A 24,063-nucleotide genomic window follows, 5' to 3' on the forward strand; every position below is an offset into this window, starting at 1 on the left:
CCCCGGCAATCGGGCCTGCGCCTCCCCCCCCCCCCCCCCCCCCCCGGCCCATCCCCCTCGGCATCAGGCCTGGGCCTTTACCCCCAGGCCCATCCTCTTGGTTGTAAGGTCTGAGTAACCCAGCCATACCTTCCCTCCCCACTTTGTGTCATCCCTAAGACTCTGCCATCCCCCTGGGAGCTAAGCCTGGTGGTTAGTCCTCCCATTCCTTGGGTGCAGGGGCCAGGAAACATGTCCCTTGCTGTTTTCCCAGCACTGTGCTGAATTTTGGTTGAAAAGTTGAACCAAAGTCCTGGCAGTTCATAGTGAGTTGCGACAGATCCCAGGGCCCTTGAAGCAAGGGTGCAGTTTTAGCACCCTTGGCCTGACCCAATTCCACCTGGGGGAATTGCAGTCTGCCTCCCTAGATACTGCCAAGAGTTTCCTTTGGTGACAGGATTTTGCTTCACTTCCTGCCTGAACCTGGTGTGCAGGGGTGCTGGGACTAGGGATGATGAGGGTGTGGCAGCAACCCCTGGCTTGACTGTAGTAATAACCAAATATATGGTTGCCGCTTTCAGCACCCCTCCTATAAAAATGATCCCAGCTCCCCTGCTGGTGTGTGGTGTCCCTGTGCTTTGCCTTCCCCTTCTTCCCACCGTGAGTCGAGGCTGCCTTTCAGCGAGGGTGGGTGATTCCTGGGAAGCTTGTATCAGTTTGGTGAGTTTGTAAAGTGTTTTGGGGTCTATAGAACCATTCTCATTGTCACACAGGGAGCTGTCCCCTCCTGGTGTGGAATACAGGGGACCTTGGAGAGAGACCCAGGGCCCAGTTACTAGATGTGCCTCTGACCTGACGGTTTAGACAGTCTCGAGTCTAAACACTTCTTGCAGCTTTGTCTGGAGACCATTCACTGCATTCGCAAGCACCACCCTCTTAACAGTCACTGTCCTGGAATAAGAGACCTCAGCTAGCACTTCTTCCCCATTAGGCCTCCATCCTTACCTGCGGCACCCTTCCTGCTATTCCAGCCCTGGGCTTCTCCCTTCCACTCTGCTGATGCTCTTCTATCCTGCCCTGCAGTCCTGGGCTCTCTTACCCCTTCCCACAGCTCCGCTAGTGTCCCTCAATCCCAACCCGCAGCCCCCTGCTGCTCTGCCTCAGACTCCCCCCTTCCATTCTACTTATGCCCTCAGTTCGGACTCACTCATGTAGCTCCAAGCCTTTCCTCACCTCCCACCCCTTGGCTCTGTGCCTTTTCTCACCTCCATCCTGTTACCCTCTTGATTTTAGGGCTCCCTGCATCCCTTAGTTCCAGCCCTCTCCTCTTGACATACTTTCCCAGCTAGCAGTGTCTTTGCTTGCCAGGAGAGTTCCGGTAGTGCAGCAGCCGTGTGGGAGGAGCTGTCCTATCTGAGAAAGGGAGAAACCCCTGCTGAAGTGACTCTGAGGGAGCTCAAGCCCAGAATCATTGGATAATTGTTGCCCAGCTGGGACCTGTGACTTGTGTTTCCTGTTGTTTAGAGAGGTACCTGGGGTCCTTTGGGTGCAGCCTGTGTCCTGGGATCTGCCCCTGTGCGTATGTGAGAGCAGATGGAAGAGACGTCATGGAAATGCATGCTCTGGGCCTGAGGACATGGAGAATTCAATAGGCTGCTTTCCAGGCTGGAGAGGGAGGGAGCGAGTCACCAAAGTGGGGAGAGCGGGAGAGGAGCAGGCAGTGCTACACATGCACAGGGTCTCTGGCCCTCCAGCAGGAAACTCCTCTGCCGATGAAGAGCCCCTTGGCCCAGGGAGCGAGTGGAGAAAGCCCTGCATTACAGCCTTTCCCGCAGCAAACCTCCCCCAGTGGAACCTTTCTTTCCAGGAGCTCATCAGTCCCTAGGGCTGCTGCCACCAGCATCACATGCCTTCCCCCAGCCGAGGGGGACCCAAACAGTGAGGGCATGGTGGTCTCCATGGTGCTACGAACATCCTGACAGGTCATCCAGAGCAGGGACCTTGCTGGGCAGCTCATCTTCTGGAACTCAGATAAACAACACCAAACTCTGGTCTTGCAAGTGTGGTGCATAGCTCATGAGCCTTGACCCCTGACCTTGCCAAGGACACAATGACTGCCATTCATGATGGAGAGGAGGCAGGAGGGGGTGACATCCCAGAGGTGGGGATAGGCAGCTGCATCCACAACGTGGTCGGCTACGAAGATTTGGAGGAGTTTGCCCTCAGTTTTGAAGATTATGATTTATGGGAGGCCATCAGAAACCAGCTGGGTTACCCTGGTGGGGAGCCCGTCTGTAAGTACCTGACCTGCACTGTAGTGAAGGGCTCAGGGCCCTGAACTGAGTGCGCTCGCTGTCTCTCTCTCTCTCTCTCTCTCTCTCTCTGTCACTCACACATGCAGAGTGCTGTCTGTCCATTGCTCTGTCTCTCAGAATAGGCGTCCCTGAGTTAGAGTTTGTGGTACACAGCTCCCATCCAGACAGTTCCCACTGTTTCCTCTATGTGCCCCTGTGTCTGAGCACTTGGAAGACGCTGCCCACTGTCTGTGTTGTGTCTCAGGTATTTGTGTAGGCCAGTCACTGTGGTGTTGAGGCATTTCTCTGTCATTGTCTTACCTGAGCAATCCTGGATGCAGATCCGGATTGGTCTGCCCCACAGCCAGGGAAGATGCAGCTCTGGACTGGAACTTATTGTGGAAACGACATTTTGTCATTTGTCTTTGGTACCAAGCTGGTGTAGCCTGGTGGTCTCAGGATATGCAAAGCCTAGGGCAGAGTCTCAGGCTGTTATGTATGCTATTTGCAGGAATTTGAGCTGGGGTCTGGGATCTGACTGCACTATCAGCTGGTATCAAGTTCTCAGCTCTGCAGTGTGGACTAAAGATAATGGGGAAGGATTCAGTAGTATGTGTGGCCCTGGGTGTGAAACCTGGTGCTGGGCAAGGTCCAGTGACTGGAGAAAGAAGAAAGATGAGAAGAGGCATGAAAGAGTGTGTGTGTGTGTGTGTGTGTGTGTGAGAGAGAGAATATGCTGGGAGCAGTTTCTTTCTCCTCTCCTTTTGTCATCCCCTTATCCATCCACCCACCTGGTCTTGGAGGCCCTCCCAGCGATTATATAGAAATCCGAGAGCCCAGCCCTGGCACCTGTTGCCTGTCTCTCCCCAGGGCAGGGTAGGCTGCATGGGTGTTGGTATGTGGGTTTTGTTAGGAGGTGGCGGCAAAAGCAGCAGTAAAGAGGTGGCTTTACAGTTCAGCCTGAAGCCAGCAGTATTACTACTCCTGTTTTATTGTGGTAGCTGCCCAAAGGCCCCCTCTTGTCCTGGGTGCTGTCCCAGGCCCAAGGAGCTCACAAGAGGCAAGATGGACTTGTGGTTAAAGCCCTGGGCTAGGACTCAGTAGCTTGAGATTCAGTTTCTGGCTCTGCTGCAGACACTTGGTGTGAGCCTGGGAAACTTGCCCCATCCCCATGTGTAAAACGGCGATAACCCTTCCTTCCTCTTGCCCTCTGTCCATCTCATCTCTTTGGAGTGGACATACTGGGGGGCAGGGACTGCCTTGCTATGGTCTGTGCAGCACCCAATGTGCTGGGGTCTTGCCCTTGGCTGACTCCTTAGGTGCTGCTGTAAAACTGTTGCTAATAACGAAGGTGCTGGGAATGGAAAGCAAGGTGCTTGGTGAGTTGTCAGGCCCACTTTTTGTTACTTCCATTCTTTGAAATGTGATGATTTACACTTGACCCCGGCATTCCCTGGGTTTGTGTGTTTGGTCTCCCCCCACCTTCTTCGGTGGTTTGTCTTTACCAGCAGCGGTTTCTGAGTTGGACTGACTCATAGACTCATAGACTCATAGACTCATAGACTTTAAGGTCAGAAGGGACCATTATGATCATCTGGTCTGACCCCCTGCATGCTGCAGGCCATAAAACCGTCCCTACCCCTTCCCTGGACTCTGCTGTTGAAGTCCCCAATCCTGTTTTAGGTGACTTCAATCGGCAGAAACCCTCCTGCTAGAGATCCCTGCCCCATGCTGCGGAGGAAGGCGAAAAACCTCCAGAGGCTCAGCCAATCTGCCCTGGAGGAAAATTCCTTCCCGACCCCAAATATGGCGATCAGTAAGACCCCGAGCATATAGGCAAGAGTCTCCAGCCTGACCCCTTTCAGCCATTATACAATTTACCTACCATTTCTTGGTTTTCCTCGACTACTATGTTTTACCATTAAACCATTCCCTCCATAAATTTATCTAACTTAATCTTAAAACCAGACAGGTCCGTCGCCCCCACCGTTTCCCTCGGAAGGCCGTTCCAATATTTCACCCCTCTGACGGTCAGAAACCTTCGTCTAATTTCAAGCCTGAACCTCCCCACGGCCAGTTTATATCCATTCGTTCTCGTATCCACATTAGTACTAAGCTGGAATAATTCTTCTCCCTCCCTCGTATTAATCCCTCTAATATAGTTAAAGATAGCAATCATATCCCCCCTCAGCCTTCGCTTTGTCAGACTAAACAACCCAAGCTCCTCTAGTCTCTTTTTATACGACAGGTTTTCCATTCCTCTGATCATCCTAGTGGCCCTTCTCTGCACCCGTTCCAGTTTAAGTTCATCTTTTTTAAACATGGGAGACCAGAACTGCACACAGTACTCCAAATGAGGTCTCACCAGCGCCTTGTACAACGGAAGCAGGACCTCCTTATCCCTACTAGATATACCTCGCCTAATGCATCCCAAGACAGCATTGGCTTTTTTCACCGCCGCGTCGCATTGTCGACTCATAGTCATCCTGCGGTCTACCAGGACCCCTAGGTCCTTCTCCTCCTCCGTTACTTCTAACCAATGCATCCCCATCTTGTAACTAAAATTTTTATTAGTCATCCCCAAATGCATCACCTTACACTTTTTACTATTAAATTTCATCCTATTCCTGATACTCCAATTCACAAGCTCATTCAAGTCTCCCTGCAGGATATCCCTATCCTCCTCCGAATTTACAACGCCTCCCACCTTCGTATCATCCGCAAACTTTATCAGCCCACTCCTGCAATCGGTCCCGAGGTCAGTTATAAATAAATTAAATAAAATGGGTCCCAAAACCGAACCTTGAGGCACTCCACTAGTAACCTCCCTCCAACCCGACAGTTCACCCTTTAATACGACCCGCTGCATTCTCCCCATTAACCAATTCCTTATCCACCTCTGGATTTTCATATCGATCCCCATGTTTTTCAGTTTAACCACTAATTCCTCATGGGGTACAGTATCAAACGCTTTACTGAAATCCAGCGCTCAGTCTCTTTGAAAGCTTATCTTAGGGGTGTGTAGGAAGCAAAGACAGGTTTCTTTACCTTCACTGTGGCTTCGGTAAATCCCAGTCACAGCATGGTCAAGCTAGGTGGTCTCAGTCCAGTCACAGATTGGGATGCTTCTGTCAGGAGTTTTTAGTTACTTTGCAGATGCCATCCCTCAGGTTTCGCTGGAGCTGTTGTTTCAGGGAAGAGGAGAACAAACAGTCTTTTTTGCTTGAGTTTCAGCCAGCAACATGCACTTAGATTCGTAGATTCGAAGGCTAGACCACTGTGATCATCTAGTCTGACCTCCTGCATAACACAGGCCAGAGGCCTGCCCCACAATAGTTTCTTTTGAACTAGAACATATTTTTTTTAAAATCCAATCTTGATTTAAAAATAGTCAGTGATGGAGAATTCATCACGACGCTGGGTAAATTATTCCAAGGGTTAATTATTCTCACAGCTAAAAATATACACCTTATTTCCTGTCTGAATTTGTCTAGCTGCTTCTTCCAGCCGTTAGATCATGTCAGATCTTTCTCTGCTAAACTGAAGAGCCCATTATCAAATATTTGTTCCTCGTGTAGGTGCTTATTGGCGATGATCAAGTCACTCCTTAACCTTCTCTTTGTTAAGCTAAATATATTGAGCTCCTTGCGTCTGTCACTATAAGGCAAGTTTTCCAATCCTTTAATCATTCTCGAGGTTCTTCTCTGAACCCTCTCCAATATATCAACATCCTCCTTGAATTGTGGACACCAGAACTGGGCACGGTATTTCCACAGTGGCCACACCAGTGCCAAATACAGAGGTAAAATAACCTCCCTGCTCCTACTTGTAATGCTTGTATCCATAAGCAGGGGAATTTCATTAGCGCTTTTGGCCACAGTGTCACACTGACGGATCATGTTCTGCGGATTATCCACATGCCTTTTTTAGAGTCCCTGCTTGCCAGGATAAAGTTCCCCCCTTCCTGTAAGTGTGGCCTACAGTCTTTGTTCCTAGATAGATACACTTATATTTAGCCATATTAAAACAAGTATTGTTTGCTTGCACCCCACTCGCCAAGTGCACCAGATCACTCTGTATCACTGACCTGTCCTCTGCATTATCTACCCTTCCCCAATCTTTGTGTCAGCTGCAAGCTAAGGTTCTTGAGGTGCTAGGGAGCTTTGGGCCATGGCTTGACTGTCCGGCACAGGTGCTCCTTGGCTGGTGAAGGCTGGGGGGAACCTGCTGAGTCTCTTAGTGGAGGAGACTCTTGATGACTTCCTTTGGGAGGGACATGTACCAATCATTAGACCTTTGATCAATAAACTGTGTTTGGAAATGGAACATGAGAACGGCCATACGGGGTCAAACCAATGGTCCATCTCGCCCAGTATCCTGTCTTCCGACAGTGGACAATGCCAGATACTTCAGAGGGAATGAATAGAACAGGCAATCATCAAGTGATCCATCCCCTCTCGCCCATTCCCAGCTTCTATCTCACCAGTTATCATCCTGTCTCACACTTCGCTCCTGGCACAATCACAAAAAGGTAGTGATAAGGCAACTACCGCAGTCTCTGGTGTCCTGAGAAGTTTCTTTTTACTTCACTCGGGTTGGCTTTAGGCCAGGGTGGGGCAGACGACTGTGCCGAGTCTACACAGAAACGCAGTGCTCAGCAAGCCGGGATGAAAGCCTACAGGGCACTAGCAAGCCACACATTAACTGGCCACGTGGACCTTGGTACCGCACACTAAAGTTCCATAGGTTGTAGCAGCAGGACGTCAGTGCACTAGAGCAGTGGTTCTCAACCAGGGGTCTGGGGTCGCCTGGGGGGGCCACGAGCAGGTTTCAGGTGGTCTGCCAAGTAGGGCCAGTGTTAGACTTGCTGGAGCCCAGGGCAGAAAGCCGAAGTCCCACTGCATGGGGGTGAAGCGTTGGGGCCCTGAGCCCCACCACCTGGGGCTGAAGCAGAAGGCTGAGCAACTTAGCTTCACAGAGCCCCCTGTGGCACGGGGCCCTGGGCAACTGCCCTGCTTGCCACCCCTTAACGCCAGCCATGGCTTTTAGATGCAGAAAACCAGTTACTGTGGAACAGGTGGCCATGGAGTTTTTATAGCATATGGGGGGGGAGGGAGGCTCAGAAAGAAAAAGTTTGAGAGACCCTGCATGAGAGAACTTTTAGTGTGTGGTTGCAGGGTTCACACAGTGACTTAGAGCACACCAGGCTTGTCACGCAGTAGGCCTCTGTTTAGACAAGCCTTAGCCAACAGTCTCCTGCTGCTGACTCAGAACAAGGGCCAGAGTTACAACAGTGACCTCTGGTTTTAGGTGCTGAGCTTCAGATACCTTGAGCTTGATTTGTGGATGGGCGGAGCACCCAGAACTCCAACTGAAGCCACTGGGATCCCTTCTGAAAAACGGGGCCTAAGGTGCCTCAGGCTGGGTCCCTTACTGAGATACCCAAACCCGTGGCTGTTTTTGGAGTTTGTAGGCCCATCTTTGCATGCTGAGTCCTTTAGCTCTGTCAGCTGCTTTCCATCATGGTGACCAAGGGATCCACCGCTCCTAGCAGAGGTAGTGGAGGTGTCTGAGAGGTTCCAATGCTTTCTTCCAAAGAGATCCCAGCAGGCAGTATTTATAGGGAATTGCTCACCTGCCCTGAGCGCCTCATGCAGAGCCTGCCAAGCTCCATCGTCTGCCCCTTCGTATTCACCGACTACAAGAGGCCACTAGAGGGGCTAGTGAGAGGCTTGGCCTCTTCAGTTTCACAGGCAGGGCCTCGCCATGGCTTTCCAGGCTCCTTACACCTCAAGGGAATGATGCCTGGGGCTGTTCCTCAGGTGACCAGTGCAGAATGCTGCCCCTGCTATTGGATTGGGGTTTCCCATTGGGAGACTCGCTGTGTGACCTCAGGCTTGTTGGGCCCCTGTTGCCACCTGTAGCCAGGGCCAGCGCAACCCATTAGGCGACCTAGGCGGTCGCCTAGGGCGCTGCAATTTAGGGGGTGGCAACCGTGGCGGTATTTCTGTGGCGGGACCTTCCGCCGCCTCAGGGGGGTGGCATTTCGGGGTGGGACCTTCCGCCGCCTGGGGCAGCGGAAAAGCTGGCGGCACTTCTGCCTGTAGCATGGGGATAAATAACCTTTCCCTACGTCACGGGTGTGTTGAGATTAAATGATGCTCATATTCTCCAAGGATGGAGGCGTAGAAATGTATACATCAACAAGTCAGTTTGGTATGTGCCTCGTGAACATAGTGTTAAAAGGTGTATTCACATCTTGTGCCCTCAGCTCATACAGATCACACACGCTCATAGCACTCACATACCAGCCACACGCTTCTTTTCACATACATTCGCATCACATCCATATTCATAAAGCACAGTCATGCACAAGGACACACCGTTCTGTCCCGGACACACACCATACAAATAGTGAAATCTGTGTGCATGCACAGGAATGCAGAGAGAACACACGGCCCCCGTGCAGTGCAGCTCCCAGAACACCAGCAGCAGCTCGCTGGCGTCGATGGGCAGTTATTGGCTTCCATTGATATTCCAGTAATGGAACATGGAGGAGTCCAACTGTCAGCAGGACTCACATCAGCCGCGCAGCCAATGGGGAAAATCCCCACAGGCTCAGTATGGATCTATTCTATCTTTAACGTAGTGACCCAGATTCCCGAGGAGCGAGGTTGTGGTGTGGCTGTCCTGGCGCTGGAGATCTCCTTCCTGTGGCTGGAAGGGGCCCACATTCCCGTGGGTACAGGGGCATAGCGCCGCAAACCGTTGCTGAGGTGCTGCAGTGCCAGTGGGGGCATTGCTTTGCTTTGAAGTCTGGTGCTTTTCACATTCTGAAGGTCAAAGTTCTTGAGGCCCAGCTGAAAGAGAACAGCGCGCAGATGCTGCCCTTCATCCCGGGCAGGATGGGGCTGTCCTGAGAGACTTGGAGCCCCCAAGGCAAGGTGACTCTCCTTCCCTGATGAGCCTCTCAGGGGGAACAGATCTTGGCTTCCCCTGCAGGCAGGCCTGGGGAGGCTCCACAGACCTCTACCTAATGGGAAACAGTGGACTGGGGGGCTCCCTGACTAGCCTAATCCACCTTTCGCTGCGGCTCATCACCCTGTAACAAAGCCCAGAACTTAATTGCCCCCTTTCTTTGGTGTTCTCCAAGGAAGCTTCAGCTTCTCCGCCTCGCGGGGAGCCTCACCTCTCCACAGCACGCTGTTGTCACAGCACCAATGCAGTCAGAAGAACAGTCGCTGTTCAGGCCTGTTGCATAGGGGTTTATGTCCGCTGTCCCTTTTCTCTGATATTGCTAATGCCGCCAGCACTGCGCTGACAGTGTGCAGTGGTCAACCTGTAATGCAGCCTTGCTGTTCAGGTGTCTTTGAGTCAGCCAGCTGGACGCTGCAAGTCAGAACTGGAAGAGATCATGAAAGCTGCATGACTGATCCCTTGGAAGTCAGGGATTGCTAGAGTTAATTGTGCAGCCTTCACTCTAGCCCCTTGTGTGTTTGCATTATTACACTGCAGCCTTTCACTGCATGATCATGTAACGCAACATGTCATCCAGTGTTTTCTGCAGTGGCTGAGGAATCCCTCCCCTCCATGCTACACGGCTGAGTTAGCCACAGTCACACGTAGCATGGCCTTCCTGCATGTGGAGCATTGACGGAAACGGCTTTAAAAAACGAACCCCACGCCCCAAGCTCTGCAAGGACACACAATCTGATCTTCAGACTCTCCCAGAAGAGCCTAATTAGACCCAATTCTCACCATGTTACTGCAAAAACCCCACAGACTCAGCCAGGGAGCCCCTTTCCTGGGTGAGGTTTGTCTCTTGCTCACAAAGAGCAGAGGAACGTTAAAATGGAGCACAAAAATACTCTCCCACTGAGGGCTTCTTACCCAGCCCTAGGCATCGTCTCCCTGCGAGGCTGTTCCTGGAGCCACTGTTAGTGCCTGGCAGTCCCTGGGCATTCAAAGGCACTTCTCACTCGGGGCCGTTTCCCTGTCAGATTGTAGCATTGCACTCCCCCATGCTGTGGTGCTGGAGCTGGCCCAGAAGGGTCCAGGACCTTGCTACTCCTGGGAAGTGCATGTGGAATTTCGTCACTCACTTCCTACTCAGAAATGGGATAACCATTTTACTTGACTTTATATTGACAAATTCATGCTCAGCAGAGTGCAGCTTGGAAAGCGTCATCCCAACGGGTGATTGTTCTCAAATGTTAGAAACAGCCAAATACTGGGGGCTACAAGAACTTGCCTCGCTGGAGTGTGAGCGCTCCAGCTGCAATGGGAATGCTAGCAGGAGCTGCTGAGACACCTGTGTGTTTGCCTGCCTGCCAGCACAGTTCCACTAAACACACCATCCATCTTTCCTTGCTTGCTTTGTCTCCAGGCCACCGCTTTGAAGATAACCCTGGTGTGAGGCGGCATCTGGTGAAGAAACCATCTAGGAGCCAGAGCACCAGAACCAGCAGGAAGATGGTGTCAACCCCATCTATCAAGAAGAAGAAGAAGAAAAAGAAGCTGGACAGGCGTCCCCATGAGGTATACAAGCCACACCCTCTCCAGGTGGCCACAAATCACGTCAGGCCCCCAAAAGCAGGAGATGGGCTTAGAAATAACAAGATTTAAAAAGTAGTAAATGTGGGGTTCTGATTGTTTGCTTTCTGCCTTCTGGTCTTAGGGTTCAGATTTTCAATCTTTTCTCCACAGCCAGGATGGCTAGAAACTTACTTTTTAAAATGAAAGCAGAGATTCTTACAAAAATCATATCCCTGCTAAAGGTCTGGTTTTAAGAAACACATCAAATATCCTGATAATTGCAATAAAATCAGGGTTGTTGGCAGCACAGTAATGGCACCACCCTGCTGAGAGCAGTGACAGGATGGGAGGTCTCTTGGGCAGGGGGGAATCTCTCCTATCTTGGCCAGTGATTGGTGAGAGAGGTAAAATCTTCACACTAGAGACAATGAGAGCTGCAGGGTAGAACCGTTCACATCCCTCCAGGGTCACTGTGTGCTCTGGAGTGGCATATGTGAAAGAATGGGTGCGCTATGCTCTGGTGTTGTGCATTGCTGGGAACTCCTGCCAGCTGTCCCTGGGATATTTGTTCTAGCCGCTTCTGGTCACCAAACCTTTCGTACGTTGAGTGAGAGAGGACACCATTGCTCCCCCATTCCTTTAGGTGTCCTGCGCCTGGGCCAGTTAGCAGAGTCCTTTGGCCCAGTGTTCTCCGCTCAGCTGGTGGAGGGAGGTGAGGACAAGATAATATCGCTTGTGGAGCCGGTATTGCTGAGGAGGTTCCCCGCTGCTGTTGAGTTGAATGTTTTTGCTTTAACCCCGGGGTGGCAGGTGTTTGTGGAGCTGAACGAGCTGGTTGTAGATAAGAACCAGGAGATGCACTGGAAGGAGACAGCGCGCTGGATCAAGTTTGAGGAGGACGTGGAGGAGGACACAGCACGGTGGGGGAAGCCTCACGTAGCCTCACTATCCTTCCGCAGCCTGCTGGAGCTCAGGAAGACCATTGCTCACGGTGAGTCTCAGCAGCCTTTGCATGACCGATGGGCTCCTGCAGAGAGAGGACAGGAGAACTGCCAGGTAAATTTGGGCCTCACCATGGGGGAGACATTTGTAGGGCAGCTGCTATTCGTGGGTTCTGTCTCCTTAATAGACACTTCAACAGTGTCTCAACCCAGGTTCTTTTAAGGAAAACTAAGGAAGTGAGAGAGGCTCCTATGGCCTGTGTGACCAGGCTCTGGCATGGGTGTCAGGGTCCCCCTCTGGTGTGCCAGGCCCCATGTCTTATCAGACATGACTGCTGACTCCAAGGACTGGCTGGAACGCGCACCCTGTGCAGGGCCTGCGCATTGGGCCAATAAAGAGACCAAAGGGGTTTTGTGTTTTAAAGTTTGTCTTTTCCATAAGAAATTCAGGTCCTCTCTAGGCAGGAGACTGTGCAACCTAGATGGGAACTCGTGAAACAGGACACACCATTGCCAAGAGCCGTGCGGTTGTGAGCTGCTGGTTGGAGGTGTTTTTTTTTAAATGAATCACGTTCTCTAAAGCCCGGAATGGCCTGGGAGCCTCATACCAGGGCGACACCTCTTCCCCTGGTCCACACGCTCACAGCGGCGCCCAAGCCAGGGCCCCCTCCGTAGGAAAGAGCGGGGGCTGCTGGCAGGGCATTCTCTGGGTGAAACTATTGACTTTGGAACTCGCTGCCCCTGGTCTGGAACAATCTGAGTCTGCTGGCAGCCCCTGCGTGAGCAAGCATTTGGGCAGGGGGTGGGGGTGGGTTATTGGAGCAATGGGTCTGGGAGACTGGTGTGGGCCATATTGGCTGCCTGGGGCTCAGTGCGTTTGTGTTGGGGCAAGAGAGGCAAATGTGCTGCTCTTTTAGCACTGACATATCTTTGTATTGTATCTTGTAATGAAAGGTACCCAGAGCCCAGATGTAACAGGCTGGCACCTCATCCTGCCCGAAAGGGTAGGCAGGCAGGGTGAGGTGATACTCTGCCTCCGCACAGAGAGGACTGGGGAAATGGGCTGAACAATACTGAGGGAGGAGCCCTAGGACCAGCCTTGCCGACGGAGAAGGTCTGAGCTGAATTTATTTCTATGCTCCGGGAGGAGGAAGACTTTGCGCTGTTCCTAGCATCCAGACTATGTGGGAGAGCAAGTTGGAGAGGCCTCTACCCACCCAGGAGAGGCGTTCTTTAGGTGTATTGGATTTAAATGTTCTGTACAAGAGTATCTCCACAGAAACATGCATCTGCTAGAACCCTCCCACAGTACCAGGACCCTGGAGGTCGCTCTGGGAGACACACGTCAGGGTATTCAGAAAAAGCCCCAAAACAAACTAAAATGTTACTGCAGCAACACGAGTCTGAACACGTCTGAAATGATACAGGCCCGTGCTTCAGAATAACACGAGGGGAACTTCAGACAGCCTGTAAAAGTATGGCAATAAAACGCTTCTCAGGTTTTCTAGGCCTGAAAGAAATGACTAGCAACATAGCCTCCCAATACACTGTTTCTAAAACTCTTCAGTGCTGTGATCCTGCTGCAGACAAACCCTCTGCACATGGGAACTTCACCCCCAACAGCAGCCAAGCAGGACCTGCCAGTTCCCCCTACTCATTGACACCCACAACAGAACACTCCTGCTACCACCTCAGCCAGTGCAGCAAACGCCCGCTTCGCCCCGTAACAGAGCACAGCTGGCCCTCCTGGCTCTTCCCTCTGCAAGGGCTCAGATAAAGTCACTCTGAGACCCTCTGGGTCTGAAACTACTGGTGCTTTTATTTACAAGTTTGTGCTCCCACCAGCTTCTCATCATACAGCTTCTACAGCTCTGGGTTCCTTGTGTCTGAACCCAGGGGGGAAGGGCTTTCTGCCTGCCTGCCTGCACTCCCTCACTCTCCTCCGTCCCACCACCCCGCCGCCTTCTTCCCAGCCTCTTCTATATCCCTGGGCTGATTGGGCTGGCAGCTGGCTCTCATTCCCCAGTTAGGGCAGGCTCTTTCCAGCCAGCTCGACTTTATTCACCCAAATGGGGCTGGCGTGGCAGGGGGCTGATTCTGCAGTCTTTCTAATCAGCACCTTGTCACAGCCCCCCACCACAAAGCACAAGTGGGTCAGCAGCTAACCCCAAATGTAAGCATGGCCCATTCCTCCAGCCTGGGTCCCCAAGGGCAGCAGCCCTGACTCCAGGAGCAGGGCAGTTTGCTCCCAGGGCAAAGCGAACAATGCTCAAGCTGCTAGACGCTGTCAGGAAACCCCAATCGCGGAGTGACTGGGACGCACAAATCCAAACCAGTGACAGACGGGTCTGGGCAGAACTACACCGACTCTCCCCCGATAAAGACTCTCTGTGCAGAGGGAAACCAGGAGACACAAAGCCCTGACCAAGCCCAGAGAGGGCAACTGGGCAGCCAGCAGGGCAGAGGAGAGACAGGGACAGACACCCACATTGACTCCTGGGCCCAGAAAAAGGGAAAGAGCTTTCCTTAATTTGCTGGGGATGGTCCCAGACTTCATATCCCCAAGTGATGAGGAAGCTGTGTCCAACCCTGGGCGATGGAGAGAGATGCAGAGATGGCACTTCACAGCCACCACCTCTGAGTCAGGAACAGAGACTAATGACTAAGGTTAAGGTTTTGTCACAGTTATTTTTAGTAAAGGTCCCAGGAACGTCGTGGGCAATAAACAAAAATGCACAGAAGCCCGTGACCGGTCTGTGACTTTTACTAAAAATAATGGGGGGGAGAGTGGAGGCTGAAGGCTGCATGAAGCATGAAGCCCCATAATTTTTAATTTAATTATTTTTTTTAATTAATGGAGATATCCCATCTCCTAGAACTGGAAGGGACCTTGAAAGGTCATCGAGTCCAGCCCCCTGCCTTCACTAGCAGGACCAAGTACACTACTGGGGTAGTGTGAGAAGGTGGCTGATGTTGGCGTGTGTTTGACTGGACATAGGGGAAGTGCCAGGCCCCATGGCCTCACTGATCCCTGCCTAAAGGCAGTGCTGGTGCTTGCTCTCTCCCAGCTGGCAACACTAGTATCTGGGCGGGGTCTGTGGGGATGCTGGAGGTGGGCACCCTGACCAGCTGTCTCCCCCTCCCTCGCCCAGGTGCTGTGTTGCTGGACCTGGAGCAAACCACCCTTCCTGGCATCGCTCACCTCGTGGTGGAGACCATGATTATCTCCGACCAGATCAAAGGGGAGGACAGAGCCAACGTGCTGCGTGCCCTTCTGCTCAAGCACAGGTAGGCGGTCAGGAGCTGGGGACTGCGTGAGGGGGCAACAGGGGTGAGGAGGGGATGCAGGAGTAATGGAGAAACTCGAAGTGCAGAGATGGAAGCAGGACCAGAGGCGAGAGGCTCAGGGAGCCGGGGCAGTAGAGGGAACAGAAAGGGAAGGGGTGGAGTACACAACCTGAATTCAGAATAGGACCTGGCCCTGATGGCGGGTGATGAAGTGGAGGAACCAGAGCCTCTGAGGGAGTGATGGAGGGGAAGACAGGGAGTGTTCATTAGAGCAGGGCCATGCTGAGGGGGGGAGGGACTGGGGGTGTCATAGCCTGGGGCAGAGGGAGCAGGGCCACGGTGTGGGGTGGGGGAGTTGGGAGGGGAGCAGAGCCTCGGGGGAGGCAATGGAAGAGCTAGTGAAGGGCCCTCGGGACGGGACTCCTGAGAGGTCTCCAGGGGAAGGCGAATAGAGAGGGAAGGGAGGCAGGAGAATGAACAGAGACAAGGCCTGTGCCTGTGGTGAGGAAACGGTCCCTAAGGAAAGCAAGGTGGAGACTGTGGGGCCAAGATGATGATGAGGTATAAGGGCTCTAGCGGGGCAGTGAGAGGGGGTGTGGGGTGGAGCGAGCAGAGAGGAGCGTCCCGAAGTGATTGGAGCAGATCAGAGATCAGTTGCTTTATTCTTGGTTCTTGCAAAGGGAGCGTAGGGCACAGGTGCCCTGCCCTGCCCCAGCCAAGTGCCATTAACTGCATTCAGAGGAGTTCAGTCCCTGTGTTCATTTGGATCCAGGCTGGTGTGTCCCAGCACCACCTGCTCCCCCAGTGGGCCTGGGCCCTATCTAGACGAGAGGAATCTCTGAGTGGGGAATTCACACATCTCCGGCCCAGCCACAGCTGGGTTGTGGGGAAGAATTATTCATGCCTACTCAGTATTGGGCTTCCCAAACTGCAAGTGCCAGCTGAGTGCAGCCCATGAAGCTGCTGCGGGAGTGTCCCAGCATTCTGCTTTTGAAAGGAAGCCGAAGGGCAGCGACTGTCCCATTGACTCCCACTCGCACTTTTGAAAGCTGCTGGTGTCCTTTCCAGCCACCCCAATGATGAGAAGGAGGGGTTCTTCCCCCGAAACCACTCCAGCTCCAGTATGAATTCGATAGTGGGGAACCACCATCACAACCACAACCACACGGCCGACACGTGCGTGCCCCTGATGGGTGAGGAGCGCATCGAGATGCTGGACCCCAGAGCCCAGGACTCGGAGTGCAAAGAGGTGAGGGAAGGGGGACTTGCAAGTTATTGCTTTGCCCTTGCCCTGCCTCCCCCAGCCCTGCCATGGAGCTGTTTGGGGCGGGGACCAGGGGGTGCCACCCAGCACCCTTTGGGGGCTAGATACTCACCACTGAAAAAAGCAGAAGTCTAGAGTGAGGCTTTCAAACCCATCTCTAGGCATTTGAATAAGTGGCCTGATTGCCACAAGAGCTAAGCGCCTGGCAGCTCCCACTGAATCGGCAGCAGTTGCAGGCAACCAGCACTTCAAATCCAGGTCACTTATTGAGGTGCCTAAATATGGATTTAGGAACCTAATTTTAGATTCCCATTTTTGATAAATCTTGGCCTTAATTTATGGTGTGAGTGACAGCTCCCCTGGCAGCACTATGTCTGGTACCATTCCCCTAGACAGTGCAGTGCTGCTGCCCTCATTCAAGGGCTGGCTGGCTGCTGCATCACCTCTGCGTCTGCCTGCCTCTCTGTCTCTCGTTGGTGCTAATGATGAGCGAGAGACTGGTGAGGATGCTGAAGGGGAGCCGGGTGAAGACAAGGGTAAAGGAATGGAACTGGTGCAGGGAAAGTCTGGAGCCAGCTCCTTCTGTGGGGTGAGGGACAATATGCCACAACAGCAGAGGAGGAAATAACTGACCTGTGGCACCAGGCCTTGTTTTGGATCTTGTCAGTCATAGACTCATAGAAGATCAGGGTTGGAAGGGACTTCAGGGGGTCATCTAGTCCAACCCCCTGCTCAAAGCAGGACCAACACCAACTAAATCATCCCTGCCAGGGCTTTGTCAAGCCGGGCCTTAGAGGTTTTTAAGGAAGGAGATTCCATCACTTCCCTAGGTAACCCATTCCAGTGCTTCACCACCCTCCTAGTGAAATAGTGTTTCCTAATATCCAACCTAGACCTCCCCCACTGCAACTTGAGACCATTGCTCCTTGTTCTGTCATCTGCCACCACTGAGAACAGCCAAGCTCCATCCTCTTTGGAACCCCACTTCAGGTAGTTGAAAGCAACTATCAAATCCCCCCTCATTCTTCTCTTCTGGAGACTAAACAATCCCAGTTCCCTCAGCCTCTCCTCATAAGTCATGTGCTCCAGACCCCTAATCATTTTTGTTGCCCTCCGCTGGACTCTTTCCAATTTTTCCACATCCTTCTTGTAGTGTGGGGCCCAAAACTGGACACAGTACTCCAGATGAGGCCTCACCAATGTCGAATAAAGGGGAACGATCACATTCCTCGATCTGCTGGCAATGCCCCTACTTATACAGCCCAAAATGCCGTTAGCCTTCTTGGCAACAAGAGCACACTGTTGACTTATATCCAGCTTCTCGTCCACTGTGACCGCTAGGTCTTTTTCTGCAGAACTGCTACCTAGCCATTCAGTCCCTAGTCTGTAGCAGTGCATAGGATTCTTCCGTCCTAAGTGCAGGACTCTGCACTTGTCCTTGTTGAACCTCATCAGGTTTTTTTTGGCCCAATCCTCTAATTTGTCTAGGTCACTCTGTATCCGATCCCTACCCTCCAATGTATCTACCACGCCTCCCAGTTTAGTGTCATCTGCAAACTTGCTGAGAGTGCAGTCCACACCATCCTCCAGATCATTAATAAAGAGATTAAACAAAACCGGCCTCAGGACCGACCCTTGGGACACTCCGCTTGAAACCGTCTGCCAACTAGACATGGAGCCATTGATCACTACCCGTTGAGCCCGACGATCTAGCCAGCTTTCTATCCACCTTACAGTCCATTCGTCCAGCCCATACTTCTTTAACTTGCCGGCAAGAATACTGTGGGAGACCGTATCAAAAGCTTTGCTCAAGTCAAGGAATAATACATCTACTGCTTTCCCCTCATCCACAGAGCCAGTTATCTCCTCATAGAAGGCATTTAGGTTAGTCAGGCACGACTTCCCCTTGATGGATCCATGCTGATTGTTCCTGATCATTTTCCTCTCCTCTAAGTGTTTCATAATTGATTCCTTGAGGACCTGCTCCATGATTTTTCCAGGGACTGAGGTGAGGCTGACTGGCCTGTAGTTCCCCGGATCCTCCTCCTTCCCTTTTTTAAAGATGGGCACTACATTAGCCTTTTTCCAGTCATCCGGGACCTCCCCCGATCGCTATGAGTTTTCAAAGATGATGGCCAATGGCTCCGCAATCACATCTGCCAATTCGTTTAGAACCCTCGGATGCAGCACATTCAGCCCCATGGATTTGTGCTCATCCAGTTTTTCTAAATAGTCCCGAACCACTTGTTTCTCCACGGAGGGCTGGTCACCTCCTCCCCATACTGTCCTGCCCAGTCTAGCAGTCTGGGAGTTGACCTTGTTTGTGAAGACAGAGGCAAAACAAGCATTGAGTACATTAGCTTTTTCCACATCCTCTGTCACTAGGTTGCCTCTGTCATTCAGTAAGGGGCCCACACTTTCCTTGACTTTCTTCTTGTTGCTAACATACCTGAAGAAACCCTTCTTGTTACTCTTAACATCTCTTGCTAGCTGCAGCTCCAAGTGCGATTTGGCCTTCCTGATTTCACTCCTGCACGCCTGAGCAATATTTTTATACTCCTCCCTGGTCATTTGTCCAATCTTCCACTTCTTGTAAGCTTCTTTTTAGCGTTTAAGGTCAGCAAGGATTCCACTGTTAAGCCAAGCTGGTCACCTGCCATATTTACTATTCTTTCTACACGTCGGGATGGTTTGTTCCTGCAACCGCAATAAGGATTCTTTAAAATAAAACCAGTTCTCCTGGACCCCTTTGCTCTTCATGTTATTCTCCCAGGGGATCCTGCCCATCTGTTCCCTGAGGGAGTCAAAGTCTGCTTTTCTGAAGTCCAGGGTCCGTATTCTGCTGCTCTCCTTTCTTCCTTGTGTCAGGATCCTGAACTCGACCATCTCATGGTCGCTGCCTCCCAGGTTCCCATCCACTTTTGCTTCCCCTACTAATTCTTCCCTGTTTGTGAGCAGCAGGTCAAGAAAAGCTCTGCCCCTAGTTGGTTCCTCCCGCATTTGCAACAGGAAATTGTCCCCTACACTTTCCAGAAACTTCCTGGATTGTCTGTGCACCGCTGTATTGCTCTCCCAGCAGATATCAGGGTGATTAAAGTCTCCCATGAGAACCAGGGCCTGCGATCTAGCAACTTCTGTTAGTTGCCGGAAGAAAGCCTCATCCACCTCATCCCCCTGGTCTGGTGGTCTATAGCAGACTCCGACCACGACATCTCCCTTGTTGCTCACACTTCTCAACTTTATCCAGAGACTCTCAGGTTTTTCTGCAGTTTCAGACCGGAGCTCTGAGCAGTCATACTCCTCTCTTACATACAATGCAACTCCCCCACCTTTTCTGCCCTGCTTGTCCTTCCTGAACAGTTTATATCACACAGTCCTCTGTGTGATTAGAAGGGCAGAGTGGGGGGTGGGAGCGGTTGCTCAGAGACTGTGCTTGTCACCTGGAGAAGTTTTTAATCAGCAGCATATGCCCAGATGTCCAGAGACAGGAGAACAACTTTACTGGACCCAAGTGTTCCTGCTGGTTTGATGTATCCACCTGTCATCTCCTGTCTTAGATTGTGAGCTCCATGGGGAAGGGACCTTCCCTTTGTGCCAGGCGCTGTACACATGCATAACAACAGGACCCAGGTCCATGGCTGAGACCCCTAGACATGGCTGCAGTACACAAATAAATATACTACTCAGCCTCTGCCCTTCCAAGCACCTTCTACCCACAGATTTCAAAGTGCTTTATAAACATGAATGAGTGAACCCCTCCGGGTCTAAGTGTAAGTGCTGACATGCTGTGCAGGGTCGGGGATTGGCCCAGGTGGAAATGGCGCCCTGCAGCACATGGGCGGGGGGAGCGGGCACTCGGACGCAGGTGAAATGGTGGCGCAGAGAGAGTTGAGCCCAGATGTAAATGGTGAGGGGCAGCTGGGGGAGTCAGGCCCAATGTAAATGGTGAAATGTGGGGCAGGGGATCAGGACCAAGAGTAAATGGCAACACATGAGGGGGTGGGGAATGAGATTCAGGTGGAAATGGCGACATGCAGCACTGAGTGGAGAAGGAGAGGAGTCTGACCCAGTGTCAATGGTGATGCAGGGGGCTGGGTGGGGGAGGGGAGGAGTTGGCCCGGTGAGGCAGGGGGCTGGGTGGGGGAGGGGAGGAGTTGGCCCGGTGAGGCAGGGGGCTGGGTGGGGGAGGGGAGGAGTTGGCCCGGTGAGGCAGGGGGCTGGGTGGGGGAGGGGAGGAGTTAGGCCCGGTGATGCAGTGACTGTCCCATTGACTCCCACTAGCACTTTTGAAAGCTGCTGGTCTTTTCCAGCCACCCCAATGATGAGAAGGGGGAGGAGCCGGGTCCGGTGATGCAGGGGGCTGGGTGGGGGAGGGAAGGGGAGAGGAGGAGTCGGGCCTGGGAGTCCAGTCCTCACCTGTGCATGTTTCTTTCTGACTGGGATAGAAAAATCTGCATCTCCACAGTTCCGAGGGGCATCGCGGCAAATATCTGAAACTGATGGAGAAGATTCCTGAAGATGCTGAGGCATCCGTGGTCCTCGTGGGTAAGAAGTGCCGGTCAGAACCCCGCTGGGGAGGCCCAGTTCAGAGCCCAGGCGGTGCCCAGCCAGACACATGCGCTTACCTGCCTGGAGTATTTGGATGCCAATCCCTGTTATACAAACTTTAAGGCGGGAAGGAGCCACTTTCCAAGCCCTGGGAACCTCCCTCTAATAGCCCCTTCTTGCCTCTTCCTGCTGTCATCTTACGGGGGACTTGGTGGCTTTTGGGGATATCCTTCAGGCCCCAAAAGCCTCTCTGCTACAGTCAGCTTGCCAGGCCATGCCCTGAGTGGGGACAGCATGTCCCTGGACCTTCCCCAGGAAAAGCTGCTCCCAGCTTGGATGGTGGGGAGTGGAGTGGGGACTAAGAGTCAGGCAAATGTTTGGCCCTGCCCATCTCAACCCCCTTCTGGGAGGGAAGAATATTGAGTGGGGATCCTTCATTGAACGTTTCAGAACCTTGTCAAGCATTGGATTCACTTTCCGGTGACACTTCAGTGTGGTGCATTTTCCAAATTGTTTTGCCCATCTCTGCTTAAAGCCACACGCTCAGGCCAGTTTCAGAGCCTAGATAAGCAGGCTGGGTAAAGACCCTGAGCCTCACTGGTGGAATTTGGTATGAACTTTGCAGTGCTGTGTGAGTTATGGTATGAGAAGCTGCCCAATAGCCAGTGGAATGACACTTCCCCGGGCACTTGGGCTGGCTGAGAAAGGGTCAGGATGGCCTTTTGCTGGCTGTGTGAACCTCACAGTGGAGACAGTACAGATACATTCTTCCTTCTCACAAGGAGACTCTAGAGCAAGGAAGGGGCCAGCTCCCATCCTAACCCTTTCTGCAGACTCCTTAATTCAAGAATTTTGATGGAGAAGAAATGGGTCAGGAGGTGTCATTGGAACTGGCTTCAGAGGAAACTGTTGAAAGTGGAGGTGTCCCTGAGCATGGGGATGTAGGAAAAGGGGTGAGCAGGGAGGTGGAAAAATAAGAGGACACACAATTATTTAGGTTAATCAAGACTAGAAGAGACTGTGAGGAACTACTAGGAATAAAAAAAGCAATTGATAGCCAATGAAAGGAAGGGGAAGTGGATACCAAGTAATATAAATTAGGAATTATGAAGTGCAGAACATTGATTCAGGTATTTTTAAGGATATCAGGAATGAAAGAAATCCTAGCAATGGTATAGGCCCATTGCTAGCTGGAGATGTAAAATTGCTAATAATGATGCAGAGAAAGCAGAAGTATTTCTGTTCTGTATTTGGAAAGAAGCGGGATGATGTACTCGTAGCATATGGAGACGATGAAGTACTTTCTGGTCCATTAGTAACCAAGGGGACGATGTTAAACAATATCTATTGGGGATAAACATTTTTAAATCAGCGGCCTGGATAACTTGAACCAGGGAGACCTAAGACTTTAGCAAAGCTTTTGATATGGTCTCCTACAGTATTCTTGCCAGCAAGTTAAAAAAGTATGGATTGGATGAATGGACTAGAAGGTGGATAGAAAGCTGGCTAGATTGTCAGGCTCAATGGGTAGTGATCAACGGTTCGATGTCTAGCTGGCAGCCGGTATCAAGTGGGTCGGTCCTGGGGCCAGTTTTGTTCAACATCTTCCTTAATGATCTGGATGATGGGATGGATTGCATCCTCAGCAAGTTCGCGGATGATACTAAGCTGGGGGGAGAGGTAGATATGCTGGAAGGTAAGGGTAGGGTCCAGAGTGACCTAGACAAAGTGGAGGATTGGGCCAAAAGAAATCTGATGAGGTTCAACAAGGACAAGTGCAGAGTCCTGCACTTAGGACAGAAGAATCCCATGCACCGCTACAGGCTGGGGACCCACTGGCTAAGCAGCAGTTCTGCAGAAAAGGACCTGGGGGTTACAGTGGATGAGAAGTTGGATATGAGTCAGCAGTGTGCCCTTGTTGCCAAGAAGGCTAACTGCATATTGGGCTGCATTAGTAGGAGCATTGCCAGCAGATCAAGGGAAATGATTATTCTCCTCTATTCGGCACTGGTGAGGCCACATCTGGAGTATTGCGTCTAGTTTTGGGCCCCCCCACTACAGAAAGGATGTGGACAAATTGGAGAGAGTCCAGCAGAGGGCAATGAAAATGATCGGGGACTAGGGCACATAACTTACAAGGAGAGGCTGAGGGAACTGGGCTTGTTTAGTCTGCAGAAGAGAAGAATGAGGGGGGATTTGATAGCAGCCTTCAACTACCTGAAGGGGGGTTCCAAAGAGGATGGAGCTCAGCTGTTCTCAATGGTGGCAGATGACAGAACAAGGAGCAATGGTCTCAAGTTGCAGTGGGGGAGGTCTAGGTTGGATATTGGGGAACACTATTTCACTAGGAGGGTGGTGAAGCACTGGAATGGGTTACCTAGGGAGGTGGTGGAATCTCCTTCCTTAGAGGTTTTAAGGTCAGGCTTGACAAAGCCCTGGCTGGGATGATTTAGTTGGTGTTGGTCCTGCTTTGAGCAGGGGGTTGGACTAGATACCTCCTGAGGTCTCTTCCAACCCTCATCTTCTATTATTCTAAAAGAATCAGCTGAGGAGATCGCTGGCCTGGTGCTGTTAATTATTAGTAAATCCTGGAATAAGAGAGAAATTCCAGAATGGTGGAAGAATGCTAATGTGCTAGTATTCAAAAAGTGCAAAGGGGATCACAGGGATAATTGTAGGCTAGTTAGCTTGACATCGGTCCCAGATAACGTAATGGAGAAGCTGGTGTGGGATTCAATTAATAACAAATTAAAGGATTGGAAAATAATTAATACTAGTCATCACTGCTTATGGAGAATGGTCTTGCCAAACAATTCTTTGATGAGATTACAAGTTTGGCTGATAAAGATAACTGCCTAGATGTATGTTTGACTTAATATTGCACAACATTCTGATTAAAAAAGGACACTGTACAATATCAGTGGCGATTGATTGATTGGCGATCCCTCAATTCAAGGATGATCTCTACCACGGATTTACATATGGGTCTTGAGGTGACTCAGGAGTCCGATCCCGGAACCACAAATCCGCCTGTAGTAGGTACAGACATTTTGTGGCGGGTCAGCTGCCTGCTGGGAGAAAGTTATTTCTTTTTCCTTCCTCCTCTCCCTCTTTTCAGCTTCGAGGGCAAGGCGCTTCTCCTAGAAGCGAGCCACTATCTGATGGAGGATAGGGTGCCGTTGGGGGCGGTTGGTGGCTTACTCTTCCCAGCTTG

The 24,063-nt window shown here is 51.6% G+C and overlaps 1 protein-coding gene across 8 annotated transcripts in view; it reads left to right on the forward strand.

The window, feature by feature from the left end:
- The window catches only part of LOC117884963 (anion exchange protein 3-like), a 62,228-nt gene that overhangs the window by 19,802 nt on the left and 18,363 nt on the right, over positions 1–24,063 (forward strand). For all 8 annotated transcript variants that reach the window (XM_034786028.1, XM_034786029.1, XM_034786027.1 and 5 more), the window contains 5 exons: positions 10,660–10,811; positions 11,619–11,799; positions 14,902–15,037; positions 16,106–16,286; positions 20,747–20,846. In XM_034786028.1, coding sequence (XP_034641919.1) covers positions 10,660–10,811; positions 11,619–11,799; positions 14,902–15,037; positions 16,106–16,286; positions 20,747–20,846 — 750 coding nt within the window. The remainder of the gene's footprint in view (positions 1–10,659; positions 10,812–11,618; positions 11,800–14,901; positions 15,038–16,105; positions 16,287–20,746; positions 20,847–24,063) is intronic.

Source organism: Trachemys scripta, chromosome 11 (assembly GCF_013100865.1).
Source record: "Trachemys scripta elegans isolate TJP31775 chromosome 11, CAS_Tse_1.0, whole genome shotgun sequence".
Classification (NCBI taxonomy): Eukaryota; Metazoa; Chordata; order Testudines; family Emydidae; genus Trachemys; species Trachemys scripta.